General features: G+C 43.9%; 1 protein-coding gene across 2 annotated transcripts in view; it reads left to right on the top strand.

Moving 5' to 3' along the window:
* Window positions 1-18096, top strand: part of LOC110530426 (solute carrier family 22 member 23) — an 83551-nt gene that overhangs the window by 22779 nt on the left and 42676 nt on the right. Inside the window, exons 2-3 of one of the 2 annotated variants that reach the window (XM_021613484.3) lie at window positions 1353-1456; window positions 1737-1891. In XM_021613484.3, the coding sequence (XP_021469159.3) occupies window positions 1353-1456; window positions 1737-1891 (259 nt within the window). Of the gene's footprint in view, window positions 1-1352; window positions 1457-1736; window positions 1903-18096 lie in introns of both variants that reach the window. The other variant, XM_090182441.1, reaches the window with a different exon arrangement.

The following is an 18096-nucleotide window of genomic DNA, read 5'->3' as shown; positions in this document are numbered from 1 at the left end:
GGATGTGCTGTTTGGTACTTTCCAAAGCTGTGTCTTTGGGTATGTATTGGCTAATCTCAGAATTTGGAACCAAATCTTGTGTGTGCTTGTCTGTCTCTGTTGGCTAACCAGAGCTCTACTCTGGGTGTCACATCGATAGACAGACATCCCATGTGTCACACACCTGTCACCCTCACGCCCCACCCTTACACACCCTCTCCTTGACTCTTATATCCCTCAGACAGCTGGGAGCACAGAGGAGGCTCCATTCCAGACCAGAGTACCAGGAACCCAGTAACCCCAACAGCCTGCCTCTCAGTACTGTTTACTCACAGCTGCATTGGGCTGAAAGTGTGGGGTGATAGTGGAGTGGATAAGTCAAACAGATTTGGGGTGACATTATCATCATTGACTAAAGTGGGCTTATTCTGTATGTATTGTACACATACTTTACATGTAGACTTGAATCAGTAAAAAAATGTATTTATTAGACATACTCTACATATATCTACTTCAGTTCCCCCTAAGGTTTTTCCTCAGCAGTGGTGGCAGAGTTAGCAGGGGATGAATGGGGTCTAGCTATTTTTTGCACTGTGCTTTGTTTATCAATGTTTGATTGATTTGTCCAAAGTGGGGTCATTCTGTTCACACATGTATGCACCTACAATGGTATTCATCCACAAATAATACAAAAAGATGAGCATGGATGTATTTCTAATGCAAATCAGCTGTAGTGGCACAGCATACTTTGCATTCTTGGAAGCCTACTACTGATGAGGCAGAGGACTACACTACACAGCCAGAGGAAGAGCACACAGGCATAGGGGTTGAAGTGGGGGTTTACATCATTATAGACAACACACAGAGGGAAATCTAGACATTGGAAGGGGAAACTCAACATAATAGGCTACAGTACATTTACATGGTTGAACACTTTTAATGGAGGCTTTAAATCAATGGCTAGTCTCTCTTTATGTTTTAAGGCGTTGTTAGCAAAGTGGGATGTCGGTTAGGGAAACTGGATTGAGATCAGGGGTGTGCTGCCTGGTTCAAATCCTATAGGAAGTTAGCTAGAATGCTCTTGTAGCGCTGAGTTAATGTTCCCATACAATCTGACAAATAATGTAAATGCTTCATGTCGTTATTAGATCTATTGAGTAACACTCTGGCTGAGACTAGTCTGAAAACAAAATGGCCGATGTGAATGGGTTGTTTCTCCGTATGCCATAGTTCTGCTGCCCTCTGTGTGTTTGTTACTTTGTGTGAGAGTCTTTCAGAGGATTTGGGATAAAGCAGAAGACACGTTTCCGTTTGACATTTGTGTTCATTAGACAATCCAGTAACCTTCCTCTGTTCTTCTTCGTCTTCTACAGTGGAGCCTGGTGTGTGACTCGGCGTGGAAGGTCCACATCGCTAAGTTCTCTCTGCTGGTGGGATCCATATTCGGATACCTGGTCTTTGGGGTCCTGGCAGACTGGTGAGTACAATTATTCACTATTACATAATAAGTTGTTACATGATATCTTTGCTACATAATAAAGTTATTACATAATATGTTTTCATAGACATTTCGTTCAGGGGTTTTCAGTGTGATTCTTGTTAATGCTTTAGCTTGTATTGTTTAAATATGGACAAGTAATTAAGGATCTTTCCTACTGTATTTGTGCTTCATCCTCTCTCTCTCTCTGTCTCTCTCTGTCTCTCTCTCTCTCTGTCTCTCTCTCTCTCCCTCCCTCCTTCTCTCCCTCCATCCTCAGGTTTGGTCGCCACCCGGTCCTAATAATCTCGGTCCTGTTCATGCTGGTGTTCGGTCTGACCGTGGCCTTCTCAGTCAACGTTCCCATGTTTAGCACCCTGCGCTTCTTCGAGGGCTTCTGCTTGGCAGGCATCGCCCTCTCCCTCTACATCCTCAGTAAGTCCTCAGTAAGTCCTGCAGACCTACTACACAATGCTATTCTGAATGTCTTCGCTATACTGTACAGTCCATTGATTTATCTGTTAGGTGAGAATTTCTATTAGCGCTTTAGTAATGGATGTGCTGCTGTGTGGGCAGTAGTTGGTTCCCATAGCCTTGTCCTTGTGGAGTGTGTTATAGTTAGGAGACCCCCATGTCTTGAGTTAGGACTCACATTCTATATATTGTCAGATGGTGTTGCTGTATGCCTAAAAGTAAGGAAATCCCCTAGTCATGAGGTGTACATTGCATTTGGAAAGTATTCAGACCCCTTGACTTTTTCCACATTTTGTTACGTTACAGCCTTATTCTAAAAACAATTAAATAATTGTTTTCCCTCATCAATCTACACACAGTACCCCATTATGACAAAACAAAAACAGGTTTTTAGACATTTTTGGAAATGTATAAAAAATAGAAAAATGAAATATCACATTTACGTAAGTGTTCAGACCCTTTACTCAGCACTTTGTTGAAGAACCTTTGGCAGCGATTACAGCCTTGAGTCGTCTTGGGTATGACGCTACAAACTTGGCACACTTGTATTTGGGGACTTTTCCCCATTCTTCTCTGCAGATCTTCTCAAGATCTGTCAGGTTGGATGGGGAGTGTCGCTGCACAGCTATTTACAGGTCTCTCCAGAGATGTTTGATCGTGTTCAGGCTCTGTCTGGGCCACTCAAAGATATTCACAGATTTGTACCGTGGCCACTCCTGCATTGTCTTGGCTTTGTGCTTATGGTTGTTATCCTTTTGGAAGGTGAACCTTTGCCCCAGTCTGAGGTCCTGAGCGCTCTGAAGCAGGTTTTCATCAAGGATCTCTCTGTACTTTGCTCCGTTCATCCTTCCCTCGATCCCAGTCCCATGCTTCACCATAGGGATGGTGCCAGGTTTTCTCCAGACGTGAGGCTTGGCATTCAGGCCAAGGAGTTCAATCTTGGTTTCATCAGACCAGAGAATCTTGTTTCTCATGGTCTGAGAGTCTAGGTGCCTTTTGGCAAATTCCAAGTGGGCTTTCATGTGCCTTTTACTGAGGAGTGGCTTCCGTCTGGCCACTCTACAAAAGCCTGATTGGTGGAGTGTGCAGAGATGGTTGTCCTGGAATGTTCTCCCATCTCCACAGAGGAACTCTGGAGCTCTGTCAAAGTTACCATCGGGTTCTTAGTCATTCTTTTTTTCTATATGTTTTTTTTAAATGTCACCGTTATTTAACCAGGTAGGCCAGTTGAGAACAAGTTCTCATTTACATCTATGGCCTGGCCAAGATAAAGCAAAGCAGTGTGACACAAACAACAACACAGAGTTAAACAAATGTACAGTCAATAACACAATAGGAAAAGTCTATATACAGTGTGTGCAAATGGTGTAAGGAGGTAAGGCAATAAATTGGCCATAGTAGTGAAGTAATTACAATTTAGCAAATTAACACTAGAGTGATAGATGTGCAGAAGATGATGTGCAAGTAGAAATACTGGAAAGACTAGTGTGCAAAAGAGCTAAAAAGTAAATAAAACAATATGGGGATGAGGTAGGTAGTTGGATGGGCTATTTACAGATGGGCTGTGTACAGCTGAAGCAATCGGTAAGCTCCACAGATAGCTTATGCTTAAAGTTAGTGAGGGAGATATAAGTCTCCAACTTCAGCGATTTTTGCAATTTGTTCCAGTCATTGGCAGCAGAGAACTGTACGGAAAGGCGGTCAAAGGAGGTGTTGGCTTTGGGGATGACCAGTGAAATATACCTGCTGGAGCACGTGCTACGGGTGGGTGTTGTTATGGTGACCAGTGAGCTGATATAAGACAGAGCTTTACCTAGCAGAGACTTATAGATGACCTGGAGCCAGTGGGTCTGGCAACGAATATGTAGCGAGGGCCAGCCGACGAGAGCATACAGGTCGCAGTGGTGGGTAGTATATGGGGCTTTGGTGGAAAAACGGATGGCACTGTGATAGACTGCATCCAGTTTGCTGAGTAGAGTGTTGGAGGCTATTTTGTAAATGAAATTGCCGAATTCGAGGATCGGTAGGATACTCAGTTTTACGAGGGTATGTTTGGCAGCGTGAGTGAAGGAGGCTTTGTTGCGAAATAGGAAGCTGATTCTAGATTTGATTTCGGATTGGAGATGTGAGTCTGGAAGGAGAGTTTACAGTCTAGCCAGACACCTAGGTATTTGTAGTTGTCCACATATTCTAAGTTAGAACCGTCCAGAGTAGTGATGCTAGTCTTGCGGGCGGGTGCGGGCAGCGATCGGTTGAAGAGCATGCATTTAATTTGACTAGATTTTCAGAGCAGTTGGAGGCCACGGAAGGAGTGTTGTATGGCATTGAAGCTTGTTTGGAGGTTTGTTAACACAGTGTCCAAAGAAGGGCACAATGTATACAGAATGGTGTCATCTGCGTAGAGGTGGATCAAGGAATCACCCGTAGCAAGAGCGACATCGTTGATATATATATAAAAAAGAGTCGGCCCGAGAATACCCCCACAGAGACTGCCAGAGGTTCGGAAAACAGGCCCTCCGATTTGACACACTGAACTCTATCTGAGAAGTAGTTTGTGAACCAGGCGAAGCAGTCATTTGAGAAACCAAGGCAGTTGAGTCTGTCGTTATCTCCCTGACCAAGACCCTTCTCCCCCGATTTCTCAGTTTGGCAGGGCGGACAGCTCTAGGAAGAGTCTTGGTGGTTCCGAACTTCTTCCATTTAAGAATGATGGAGGCCACTGTGTTCTTGGGGACCTTCAATGCTGCAGAAATGTTTTGCTACCTTTCCCCAGATCTGTGCCTCGACACAATCCTGTCTTGGATCTCTACGGACAATTCCTTTGACCTTATGGCTTGATTTTTTTCTCTGACATGCACTGTCAACTGTGGGACCTAATATAGACAGGTTTGTGCCTTCCTAAATCATGCCCAATCTATACAATTTACCACAGGTGGACTCCAATCAAGTTGTAGAAACATCTCAAGGATGATCAATGGATACAGGATGCACCTGAGCACAATTTCGAGTCTCATAACAAAGGGTCTGAATACTTATGTAAATTAAGTATTTCCGGTTTTTATTTTTATAAATGTGCAAACATTTATAAAACTCTGTTTTCGCTTTTTCATTATTGGGTATTGTGTGTAGATCGATGAGGAATTGTATTTATTTAATCAATTTTAGAATACGGCTGTAACGTATCAAAATATGGAAAAGGCCATGAGGTCTGACTACCTTCCGAATGCACTGTAAGTATGTTGTGAGGGCCGGAGTGTGTTTTTTCCAACAGATACTGTTAGTTCAAGTTGCCTATGAAGTGTTAAAACAGGCCTCTGCATCACTAGAGATGACTGCAAGCGTTTCAGAATGAGCTGTGGAGACCTACTGGAGCCTCATAGAGAGATATACCTGTAGTGCATTGCTTTTCCTATGCGTTTCATGTAGATGCTGTTACAGCAGTTTCCATAGGTCCAAGCTAGCTGTGTTTTCACTTATCCCTGTTTCCACCAGCCCAGGCCTCTGCATTGTGATAGAGATAACTACAAGCATTTGTACTTGTCTCGAAACCTAGGTTGTGTCCGAAATGGCACACTATTCCCTAGATAGTGCACTACTTTTGACCAGGGTTCTACCTTTAGCCAGTGCTCTGTGTCAAAAGCACATAGGGAATAGGGTGCCATTTCAGCTGCAGCCCTAGCCTTTCCAATGTGGGTCATGTTTATGCAAGGTCAGCAGAGGGTTAGAGGCTGTTGAATATGTACTAAACACAGAGGGAGGTTGGAGAATGTCAAAGGCCACTGTGTTGGCGTAGCAGCAATACTGTACCCGCAACCTGTCTGGTCTACCTCATGGATTGCTGGCAGAGCTGTGTCAGGCTCACACTTTCGATGGGGTCAGTTAAAATAGGTTTGTTTTGGTCCGAGTTTGTTTTGTTGTAGTTCTAGGAAAAACGACATGGCATTGCTGGTAGACAGAGAGTGGAAAGTTATCAAGACCGTGTGTAACTGTGACGTCAAATTCACTTGAGCCTTTCAGTGTAATGTAGCCTCTGATAGCATACAATTTCTATTTTAGAGGGCGTAACCCCCTTATGAGGAGGTATCAACTGACAGAGAAGTGCTGACTTTCCACATTAGGGTTATTCTTTGGAAGGCCCTCTGAAGCACAATCAACCTCACTCGGCCAAATAACAGTTTTTCCTGGGTTTGTCTTCTTACTGCTAATCAATAGACTGACAGATACTGAGAGGGAAACGGAGGAAGGAGGACATTGATAACCTGTCTGCTCCACTCTACTCCTTGGCCTTGCCGACCACAGCGCTTCAGTGGTACTGTGTGTACTGTACACTCCATAACAGTCACAGAGAGATGAATCCTCATTGCCATTGACTAGTGACCTTTTCTCTCCACAGTAAAGGTTTGATGAGCGATAATCTACTTTAGACAGCCGTTCCAGTCGGTCCTGCCACTCGTTACCGTTGAAATAGATTTACCCAGCTAGCGAAGCGGGGGGAAGGGAGGGAGGTGGGGTGGGGGAGGAGGAATTAATAGCATCCTGATAACTAGCCTTGCGGTTGATGCCCAGTACAGTCCCGCTGTACAAAAGATCCCTAAAAGCCTCTTTGCCTGCAGTAATTGTCTGTCGCAGAGGAAGGGGGGGACAGAGGGCGGCAGAGGAGCCCTCCATGTCCTTGTCATTCTAACTTAATCCATACTGTCTACCTTGAAAAGCCTTGCAGCTCGCCCAAAATAGAGCACTGGGATTGGTCGGTACTGAGTGGAGCAGAGTGGAGGGGCCGGATGAATGCGGAGACTAGAGGGGTTCCTTGCTGTTCAGAGGTTGTGGAGAAAAATAATAGTTGTTGTATAATGGGGCAGACGTTTTTAAAGCAATGATGAGGTGTCAGACTGATGAGACTTGACTGTGATTGGGGTGTTAAGAATGCAGAGTGATTGACGTGTACAGTACATGCTTCTGTAAAAAGTTATTTTAAGGAAATTAAATGAATTCATTAAGCCCTATTATGAAAAGATTTGGCATGGGTCCTCAGATCCTCAAAAAGTTCTACAGCTGCACCACCGAGAGACTGGTTGCAGCACTGCCTGGTATGGCAACTGCTCGGCCTCCGACCGCAAGGCACTAGAGAGGGTAGTGCGTACGGCCCAGTACATCACTGGGGGCAAGCTTCCTGCCATCCAGGACCTCATATATACCAGGCAGTGTCAGAGGAAGGCCCTAAAAATTGTCAAAGACTCCATCCATCCTAGTCATAGACTGTTCTCTCTGCTACTTCAAGGCAAGCGATAATGAAGCGCCAAGTCTAGGTCAAATTGGCTTCTAAACATATATAATCAAATGGCTACTCAAATTAGGCTGTTGATTGAGATATTTTTGGCGTTGTGTTGTGTGACAAAACTGCACATTTAAGAGTGACCTTTTATTGTCTCCTGCACAAAGTGCACCTGTGTAATGATCATGCTGTTGTAACATGAACTGTACAAAAACAATAAACGTAATGTGAAAACCAAAACAGCCTAAACTGGTGCAAACTAACACAGAGGACACTAAGGACAATCACCCACGAAACACTCAAAGAATATGGCTGCCTAAATATGGTTCCCAATCAGAGACAACGATAAACACCTGCCTCTGATTGAGAACCACTTCAGACAGCCATAGACTTAACTAGAACACCCCACCAAGCTACAATCCCAATACCAACACACCACATACAAAAACCCATGCCACACCCTGGCCCGACCAAATAAATGAAGATAAACACAAAATACTTTAACCAGGGCGTGACAGCTGTTTAATTATCTTGGCAAAGGAAAAAATACCCACTAACAGGGATGTAAGCAATTTGATAGAAATAAGCTTTTTGTGTGTCTGGAAAATGTATTTCAGCTCATGAAACATGGGACCAACACTTTACATGTGGCATTTCTATTTTTGTTCAGTGTACTGTGTACTAATCATACACTACATAATATTTAGTTTGAAAAATAGGAAAATGTATGCACTCACTACTTACTGTAAGTAGCTCTGCTAAATGACTAAAAATATAAATGTAAAACGTTGAACTTACTGTTTAGTAAAATTGATTGCAGTAAGCAACAAACTATTAACATGCATGGTTTACCCATACTGAGAATGTGTCATCTAATGTGCAATTGCGTTGTTTCCGCCATTCGTTCATTTTTGTACACTGCGTGACCTCATCTGGTTACCAGCTGTTGTCAAGCACTTGACTTGATACTGTGTGTGTATGGACACAATAAAATTGAGGCCCAGTCTTTCTCTCTCTGCATGTCTGTCTGTCTGTCTGTCTGGGTTTCTGCCTTGCCAATTTTTTCTCCCTCTCCACCCTTCTCTTTCTCTCTGTCTAGTCTCCACATCTCCACCCTTCTCTTTCTCTCTGTCTAGTCTCCACATCTCCGCACTTCACTTTCGCTCTGTCTAGTCTACACATCTCCGCCCTTCTCTTTCTCTTTGTCTAGTCTCCACATCTCTGCCCTTCTCTTTCTATCTGTCTAGTCTCCACATCTCCGCCCTTCTCTGTCTCTCTGTCTAGTCTCCACATCTCCGCCCTTCTCTGTCTCTCTGTCTAGTTTCCACATCTCCACCCTTCTCTTTCTCTCTGTCTAGTCTCCACATCTCCGCACTTCACTTTCGCTCTGTCTAGTCTACACATCTCCGCCTATCTCTTTCTCTCTGTCTAGTCTCCACATATCCGCCCTTCTCTTTCTCTCTGTCTTGTCTCCACATCTCCACCCTTCTCTTTCTCTCTGTCTAGTCTCCACATCTCCGCCCTTCTCTTTCTCTCTGTCTAGTCTCCACATCTCTGCCCTTCTCTTTCTCTCTGTCTAGTCTCCACATCTCCGCCTATCTCTTACTCTCTGTCTAGTCTCCACATCTCCGCCTATCTCTTACTCTCTGTCTAGTCTCCACATCTCCACCCTTCTCTTTCTCTCTGTCTAGTCTCCACATCTCCGCCCTTCTCTTTCTCTCTGTCTAGTCTCCACATCTCTGCCCTTCTCTTTCTCTCTGTCTAGTCTCCACATCTCCGCCTATCTCTTTCTCTCTGTCTAGTCTCCACATCTCCACCATTCTCTTTCTCTCTGTCTAGTCTCCACATCTCCACCCTTCTCTTTCTCTCTGTCTAGTCTCCACATCTCCGCCCTTCTCTTTCTCTCTGTCTAGTCTCCACATCTCTGCCCTTCTCTTTCTCTCTGTCTAGTCTCCACATCTCCGCCTATCTCTTTCTCTCTGTCTAGTCTCCACATCTCCACCATTCTCTTTCTCTCTGTCTAGTCTCCACATCTCCACCCTTCTCTTTCTCTCTGTCTAGTCTCCACATATCCGCCCTTCTCTTTCTCTCTGTCTAGTCTCCACATATCCGCCCTTCTCTTTCTCTCTGTCTAGTCTCCATATCTCCACCCTTCTCTTTCTCTCTGTCTAGTCTCCACATTTCCACCCTCTGTCTTTCTCTCTCCTGTTTTTCCGCTCATTATCAACTGCCATCCAGTGATTTCTGAGTAAATACTGTAGAATGTATGTACGCTTTAAGGTGTGCCACTAAATCACTCAGGCAACTCTCCTCAGGCAACAGTGATAAAAGACTATGTACGTACTCATTACATTTCATTCTCCATCAGTGTTGTTGAACGACACCCCCCCCCCCCCCCCCCCCCCCCCTGACAGGCAGAGCAAGGAGATGGGGATTTTCCATCAAGATTATGTGCTAATTGGTCGGGACTACATTATCTGACCACTTGTTAAAACTATCATACATTCATTGTTATCATTTTTTTATTTGTTAGAATCAATAGTGTAACTATCAAACCCATGGTGGCCTAGTATATTTGCTTTAAAGATTTATCTAGATAATGCCTTGAGCTCGCCATTCATGTTTTAGTTTTCAAATTCCTACCAGTACAGTTTGCAATAATCGCACAATGTAATGAGTGTCATTTTTTTCTCCCTACGGAGTTAGCTAGTTAGCCAAGTCATTGAAGTTGAGTGAGTCTCTATTGTAAGCTATATTGTGGTCCGTATTGTTGGGGTGGTAGTAGTGATATGCTGTGTCACCACCTTTCCTTCCAGTTCTCTGCTGCCAATGACTGGAACGAATTGCAAAAATCTCTGAAGATGGAGTCTTATATCTCCCTCACTAACTTTAAGCATCAGCTGTCTGAGCAGCTTACCGATCACTGTACCTGTACACAGCCAATCTGTAAATAGCACACCCGACTACCTCATCAGCCAGAGTGTCTATGTATGCGGATGACTCAACACTATACATGTCAGCTACTACAGCAACTGAAATGACCACAACACTTAACAAAGAGCTGCAGTTAGTTTCAGAACGGGTGGCAAGGAATAAATGAATCCCAAATGTTTCAAAAACTATATTTTGTATTTGGGACAAATCATTCACTAAACCCTAAACCTCAACTAAAACTTGTAATAAATCATGTGGAAATTAAGCAAGTTGAGGTGACTAAACTGCTTGGAGTAATTGGCTTGGAGTTGCAATTGTCTCAGAACAGGGCATCACCTCTGGCCCTCGGATGTACACAGTGAGCAAACATGAATAATATGCATGTCAATCTCTCCTGGCTCAAAGTAGAGGAGAGATTGACTCCAGCACTACTTGTATTTGTGAGAGGTATTGACATGTTGAAAGTCTGTTTAAACGACTAGCACACAGCTCAGACACCCATGCATACCCCACAAGACATGTCACTAGAGTTCTCTTCACAGTTCCCAAGTCCAGAACAGACTATGGGAGGCGCACAGTACCACATAGAACCATGACTACATGGAACTTTATTCCACATCAGGTAAATGATGCATTATGGAACAGGGGGGACTGTGAAGCAACACAAACATAGGCACAGACACATGCATACACACACATGATAACATCCGCACTATACACACATGTACACATGGATTTTGTGCTGTAGATCTGTGGTAGTGGATTATGGGCCCGAGGGCACACACTGTGTGTTGTGAATTCTGTAATGAATGTATTGTAATGTTTTTAGATTGTATAACTGACCTACAAATACAAACCTTGGCCCCAGTCTGAGGTCCTGAGAGCTCTAGAGCAGGTTTTCATCAAGGATCTCTCTGTACTTTGCTCTGTTCATCTTTCCCTCGATCCGGACTAGTCTCCCAGTCCCTGCAGCTGTTGAAAAACATCCCCACAGTATGATTCTGCAACCACCATGCTTCACCATTGGGATGGTGTCGGGTTTCCTCCAGACGTCACGCTTGACATTCAGACCAAAGATTTCCATCTTGGTTTCATCAGACCAGAGAATCTTGTTTCTCATGGTCTGAGAGTCTTTAGGTGCCCTTTGGCAAACTCCAAGCGGGCTGTCATGTGCCTTTTACTGAGGAGTGGCTTCCGTCTGGCCACTCTACAAAAGCGTGATTGGTAGAGTGCTGCAGAGATGGTTGTCCTTCTAGAAGGTTCTCCCATCTCCACAGAGGAACTCTGGAGCTCGGTCAAAGTGACCATCTCCCTGACCAAGGCCGTTCTTCCCTGATTGCTCAGTTTGGCAGAGCGGCCAGATGTAGGAAGAGTCTTGGTGGTTCCAAACTCCAATATTATGTGATTAAATGCAACAGGCCCTGTATGCCTCAAAAGGAATATAGTCAAGTTAGTATGACAATCATTAAGAGATACAAATAGCCAATTCTGGCGACCAATCTTCTTGCATTAATTTATTGAGGCAAGCAGATCAGAGATGTATATAACTAGAAATAGACCTACTAAATGATGAATGTATAGTCAAATAACTATTCTGTAAAATGAGGAATGCATTTACTCAATTCAACTAATATCATTTTTAGTCACAAAATAATTAACACTCAAACAATTAGTGTACATGAAATACATGATACATTACAGACTACTCAGAGTAAATGACTGTCACCAATAGGCTATGACTTAAAGTGGTTATGTACACGCGTCTTCAGATCAGAATGATCTCCAAGAGAAAAAACTGTGCGTGTCTGATACACACAGGAGCTTGGTAGCAAGTTCTCAAAGTATGAACAAATTCACTGTCCTTTTAACCAAATTCAAGGAGAAACTCACATCTAACCTGAATGAACATTTCTTTGCACTTTGCTAGTAAAAACAAAAGACAGGAAAACACACCCATATTCTAATCTAATCAGCAAGTCACCAGTCGCGAGTATCACCTTTTGTCATTCTTTCACTGCAGTAGCAATACGTGAAAATCATTATAGAAATCTGTTGCAGCTCAAGTCGACTTCAAAATCCACAATGCACTCTACAGGCTGGCAGGCTGGCTGGCTGGCTGGCTGGCTGGCTGGCTACCTGCAAGCAAATGTAGCTACACACAATAATAACAACTCAATATCAGCATGTGAAGCAGCTAGTCAGCTGTAAAATCACCTAAACAAACTGCACTATCAATTTAAGAGTCTACGATCTCACCACACTCAACCTGCAGATCGATGTGCCTTGCAGAGTGGAGTCTGCCATTTGCAACGGCCATGCAACGGCACCATGCAACGGCCATGCAACGGCCATGCAACGGCACCATGCAACGGCCATGCAACGGCACCATGCAATGCACCATGGACTGAAAAGGCAGAAAATTCTGAGAAATGTGGTGGACCCTCTCGAAGTAGGAATATCGCAAAAATATGATCAATGGTTAATTTGAGAGAAGACGACCTCCCGCTATGGCTGGGCGATATGGCCAAAATCTCATATCCCGATATAGGTCATTTCATATCCCGATAACGATACATATCACGATATAGCACATTTTCTGTAAATTCAATTTATGAATAGTTTATATAAAATGACCACATGTAAGGGCCTATTTCTTATTACATTTTGAATTATACTCAACAAATAAAAAGATACTTACTCATATTCGATTATTTATTTTATTTAGAACCTGTGCAAATGTTCAATTAAGCATGTAACAAAATATAAAATATGAATGTATAAAATCTAAAAAGGTAAATAGAAAAAACTTCAACTGTAGTTACAAACAAAATAAATATAGGCCTAATATTAAAAAAAATTGGGGGGGAGGGGCCTTGTCTGTTTTGGCATTAATACGTGTCACATATCAATTTGCATTTGGTACCTTGGGTTGAGTGTTAGGACCAACTCACAAAACCCCCGTTTCACGACCGTGTAAATTAGGGCCTTGTCTTTTCAGATGTAAGTTGTAACGGCAGCTGTTATCTCCTTCCATCTTCCTGATTCTTTGCCATACGGTGTGCCGCAGGAAAAAGGTTTCCTGGTTCGTGTCAGAATTTTCATACCCAAACCACGTCCATGCGAACGAAGTTGCCCCTCTTTTAGGTACGAACTCCGTGTCTCCGTGCTCTGTGTCTCTCTGTTGCAAATTTCCATTCACACGGCACGTGTGGAAGAACGCAAAGTTTCGTCCAATTGACAAAAAATATTGCCGTAAAGAGTGTGATTTGCGACGCAACGAAATAAATGATAGAGCACAATATGAAATGATAGAAAAACGTCTATCTTCACACGATATATATCGTCATATCGCCCCGCGCTCTACCTCGCGCGTAATGACATTGGTCAGTATTGAAATCAGACATGTATGATAGATGTTTTCACAATCTAAGCGTCTTATTCCTATTAACTCCCACTGTAGTGAGGGCTTTATAACAATGCTACGTAAAACTGGCTGAATTTCTGCCGGTTTGGCAAGAGCTCATGTATCACATGAAAACATGAAATTACCTCGAAATGACCTCGACCTAGACTAGTTACATTATATATACAAAAGTATGTGAATAGCCCTTCAAATTAGTGGATTTGGCTATTTCAGCCACACCTGTTGCTGACAGATTTATAAAATTGAGCACACAGCCATGCAATCTCCATATACAAACATTGGCAGTAGAATGGCCTTACTGAAGAGCTCAGTGACTCTGGAGCAGTGGAAACATGTTCTGTGGAGTGATGAATCACGCTTCACCATTTGGCAGTCCAACGGACGAATCTGGGTTTGGCGTATGCCAGGAGAACACTACATGCCTCATAGTGCTAACTGTAAAGTTTTGTGGAGGAGGAATAATGGTCTGGGGCTGTTTTTATGGTTCAGGCTAGGCCCCTTAGTTCCAGTGAAGAGAAATTGTAACGCTATAGCTTTCAATGACATTCTAGACAATTCTGTGCTTCCAACTTTGTGGCAACAGTTTGGGGAAGGCACTTTCCTGTTTCAGCATGACAATATCCCCATGCACAAAGTGAGGTCCACACAGAAATGTTTTTTTGAGGTCAGGTCAGTGTGGAAGAACTTCTCTGGCCTGCACAGATCCCTGATCTCAACCCCATCGAACACCTTTGGGATGAATTGGAATGCCAACTGTGAGCCAGGCCTAATCGCCCAACATCAGTGCCCAACCTCACTAATGCTCGTGGCCGTATAGAAGCAAGTCCCCTGTCACACCCTGACCATAGTTTGCTTTGTATGTTTCTATGTTTTGGTTGGTCAGGGTGTGATCTGAGTGGGCATTCTATGTTGGATGTCTTGTTTGTCTATTTCTATGTCTGGCCTGATATGGTTCTCAATCAGAGGCAGGTGTTAGTCATTGTCTTTGATTGGGAACCATATTTAGGTAGCCTGGGTTTCACTGTGTGTTTGTGGGTGAGTGTTCCTGTCTCTGTGTTTTGCACCAGACAGGGCTGTTTTTGGTTTTCCACGTTTGTTGTTTTGTAGTGTTCGTGTTTATCTTTTTTTATTAAACATGAATCAATATAATCACGCTGCGTTTTGGTCTGCCTCTACTTCACCCCAAGAGAACCGTTACATCCCCACAGAAATGTTACAACATCTAGTGGAATGTCTTCCCAGAAGAGTGGAGGTCATTATAGCAGCAAAGGGGGGACCAACTCCATATTAATGCCCATGATTTTGGAATGAGTTGTTTGACGAGCAGGTGTCCACATACTTATGGTCATGTAGTGTAGTAGTAGGCCTATGTACAGTATGTAAGTTGAAGTGAATGCAGACTAAGGTGTAACCACACAGAATAATCAATGCAGCCTTGTGAGTGTTGAGATGCGTCAAGACTGAAACACATTAGTCTGACTGGAATGAATCAACTGATCACATACACGTAGTATGTCTCATTTACTGTCAGCGATTCACAGTGATCAAGATACAACCCTGCTACTTTATCCCTTAAACAGATAAAGAAACCTGGTAAAAACCACCTAGACTAGATTAGTGGTAGGCATGTGACTGACAACAAAATCATGTTGTCAAATCTGGATAATCATACCCACACAGACCTGCGACTCCTAGTACACAGGGCTGGGGCACTCCTAATTAACGGTCGGATGACATCATCAGCTCGACTAGCTCATCCCTCAACAAAGGCTCTGGGGCAAGGCAATACACACAAACACACATACACACACACAAACACACACACACACACACACATAAGGCAGGCAGGGGCAAGACTTGGGAACACTGCAGCCAGAGTGACATCAAGTAGCTTCTATTGAGACACTGTTCAACATTGTAGGATCACAAGAGCTCCCAACACAGTAAATGAAGCAACAAGCAGAGGCCTACTAACAGGGTTGATGTGATATGATTTCTGTATTTGCTTGTCTTCTATGACTGTGTTGTCCAGGTTGTAGATATACAAAATACTGAGATCTCTCCAATACACTGTATACTTCTGTCATTAGACTAATAAATCAGGGCATGGTTGTCAACATTTACGATTCATTAAGTTAAAGGAATAAATTGTAGGCTACTAAAATGATCCAATTAAGACCGTCAGATGGAACGTAATGTATATAGTTCAGTAGTTGAATTCAATCGTATCACGGGCTGGAAGAGAAGTAATGATCTCTATAAGTGGAGCAAAACATGATCTAACAATAACATATGCAGAGAGAACTAAATCTAGCTAGCTAGGCCTACCCTACCCCAGAGCACAATAACCCTGGCAAACACTGATCACAGACCACAATGACCTCTCTCACACACACACACACACATACATCTAGCATGAGTCAGACCCAGCCGTGTGGGGAGCAAAACACTCCCTGGAAACAAGCTGATGAAAAACACAGCTCTGCATTTACACGCTAAGCTACAGACGTTAGCGTTAACGCGACCCTGGCTAAGCACTGGACCAATTCCTGATGCTGCAGCACTAAAAACACTAACATACTGCAGTGACAGAACCCTGAGGTAAAAAAAGAAAAGAATGGTGTATCAGATGACCCTTCAGGCGTATGCTTTGCTTATCTGCTATGTAAATAGATAGATAGGATGGATGGATAGGTTGGATGTGGCAGTCTTAAAATGGCCTACTGCTGTAGAGTGGAGAGCAGATCATGGGCATTGCAGGTAAATGCACAGCAAACCTTAACACAGATTGATAACATTAAATCATTAGGATACTAATGAGTCATTACATAGACAGATTGTGAGCTGTGATGCTTATATAATATTCCCTCTGTAATCCCTCTCTCCCATCTGTCCCCTCGGTTTCTCTTTCCCTCTCACTCTCTCTCCCCGTCTCTCTCTCTACCCATGTCTCTCTCGCTCCCCATGTCTCTCTCTCTCCCTTTCTCTCTCTCTCTCCCCATGTGTCTCTCTCTCTCCCCATGTCTCTCTCTCCCCATGTTTCTCTCTCCCTTTGTCTCTCTCCCTTTGTCTCTCTCTCTCCCCATATTTCTCTCTCTCCCCATGTCTCGCTCTCTGTCTCGCTCTCTCCCTCTATCCCCCCTCTACCCGTCTATCTCTCTCCATCTCTCTGTCCCCGTCCCTCTCTCTCTCTCCCCATACCCCTCTCTCACTGTACTCCTCTCTCTCCCCCATCTCCCTCTCTCCCTGTATCTCTCTCTATCCCCCCGACTCTCTCACTCTCTCTGCCCCCAGTCTCTCTCTCCCCGTATCTCTCCCCCAGTCTCTCTCCTCTCTCACTTTCCCTCACCAGTCCTGTCTCCCCTATTTCCCTGTCCCCACACTATCCCTGCCTCTGTACCCTCTCTTGCTTTCACTCTCTCTCATGTCCCAGTCTGTCTGGATGGCAGTAGCATCAGGAGCAGTATTAGGTGTCGCCTCACATCAGCCCTGTCTGCCCCTGTAGTATGCCTGAACCCGACAAGCCAGCTTAGCGGAACAAACAGACGTTTACACAAACCTCTCCCCTTACCGCCCGCAATACAACTCATCAAAAGGCTGGCTGGCTGATTCTGGTGATATAGTTAAGGGTAGGAGAGGGAGGGGAGGTGGGGGGCATGTTCTGTCTTTTTACTAACCATATCCTCAGTGTTTCCCCTACATATCAGTATTCCCATTGGCGGTGTGGTACAGTAGGGCCCCCAAGCAGCATCCAGGGTTAGGGTTGCAAAATTCTGGTAACCTTCTGGTAACCAGGTTGTTCAGAAATCCCGGTTGGAAGATTCCCAGACACAGAAGGGAATAAGTAACAAATCCGTAATCCTCCAAACAGGATTTCTGGAAAACCTGGGAATTGTGGTAAAGTTAAAGTCATTTTGCAAGCCTATCCAGGGCCCAAACATACCATGTGAAATACTTTCAGGCTGGGAATAACAGGTGGAAGCTAGATGTAAGGGCCAACCCTACTTATGTATGGTAGGGGAATCACTGTCATACACACTCCAGAGCGTTTTGAGTCACTGTGTCTCTGTGTGTGACTAGAGGAGAACATGAGCCACACAAAGAGTTTGTCAACGTCAATCAGCTCTATGGTACAGCACTGCGTCCTGTGTCTAGGTAGAATGAAACCAGACGCGGTAGCTTACATGGTGGTTTACATGGGGAAATGTCACTTTGTTGACAGTGAACACCGCAGAGTTTTACCTGGATTACGGTCTCTCTCTTTAGACCGACGTGTGTGTGACCAACTGACAAAGTAAATCAGTCCACTGGGACTGTGATGACTTACTCACTGCCACACTTTGGGAAAAGGAGGAAGGGAAGAATGCCATTGATGTGTAAAATCACAGATTGCAAGGCAATGTGATGTTACTACAATAACATATCTTTAATATACAGTCTCTCCCTTGCTCCACTGTTTCTTCACAGGTTTCCTCCCAATTCGAGTCTCTTAACAGCAGTGCTGATATGAGAGTTTAGATGCCTGGCCTGTGAGGC

Source organism: Oncorhynchus mykiss, chromosome 8, assembly GCF_057628025.1.
Source record: "Oncorhynchus mykiss isolate SJ-2025 chromosome 8, ASM5762802v1, whole genome shotgun sequence".
NCBI lineage: Eukaryota > Metazoa > Chordata > Actinopteri > Salmoniformes > Salmonidae > Oncorhynchus > Oncorhynchus mykiss.
This window is presented reverse-complemented; position numbering and strand designations above follow the sequence as displayed.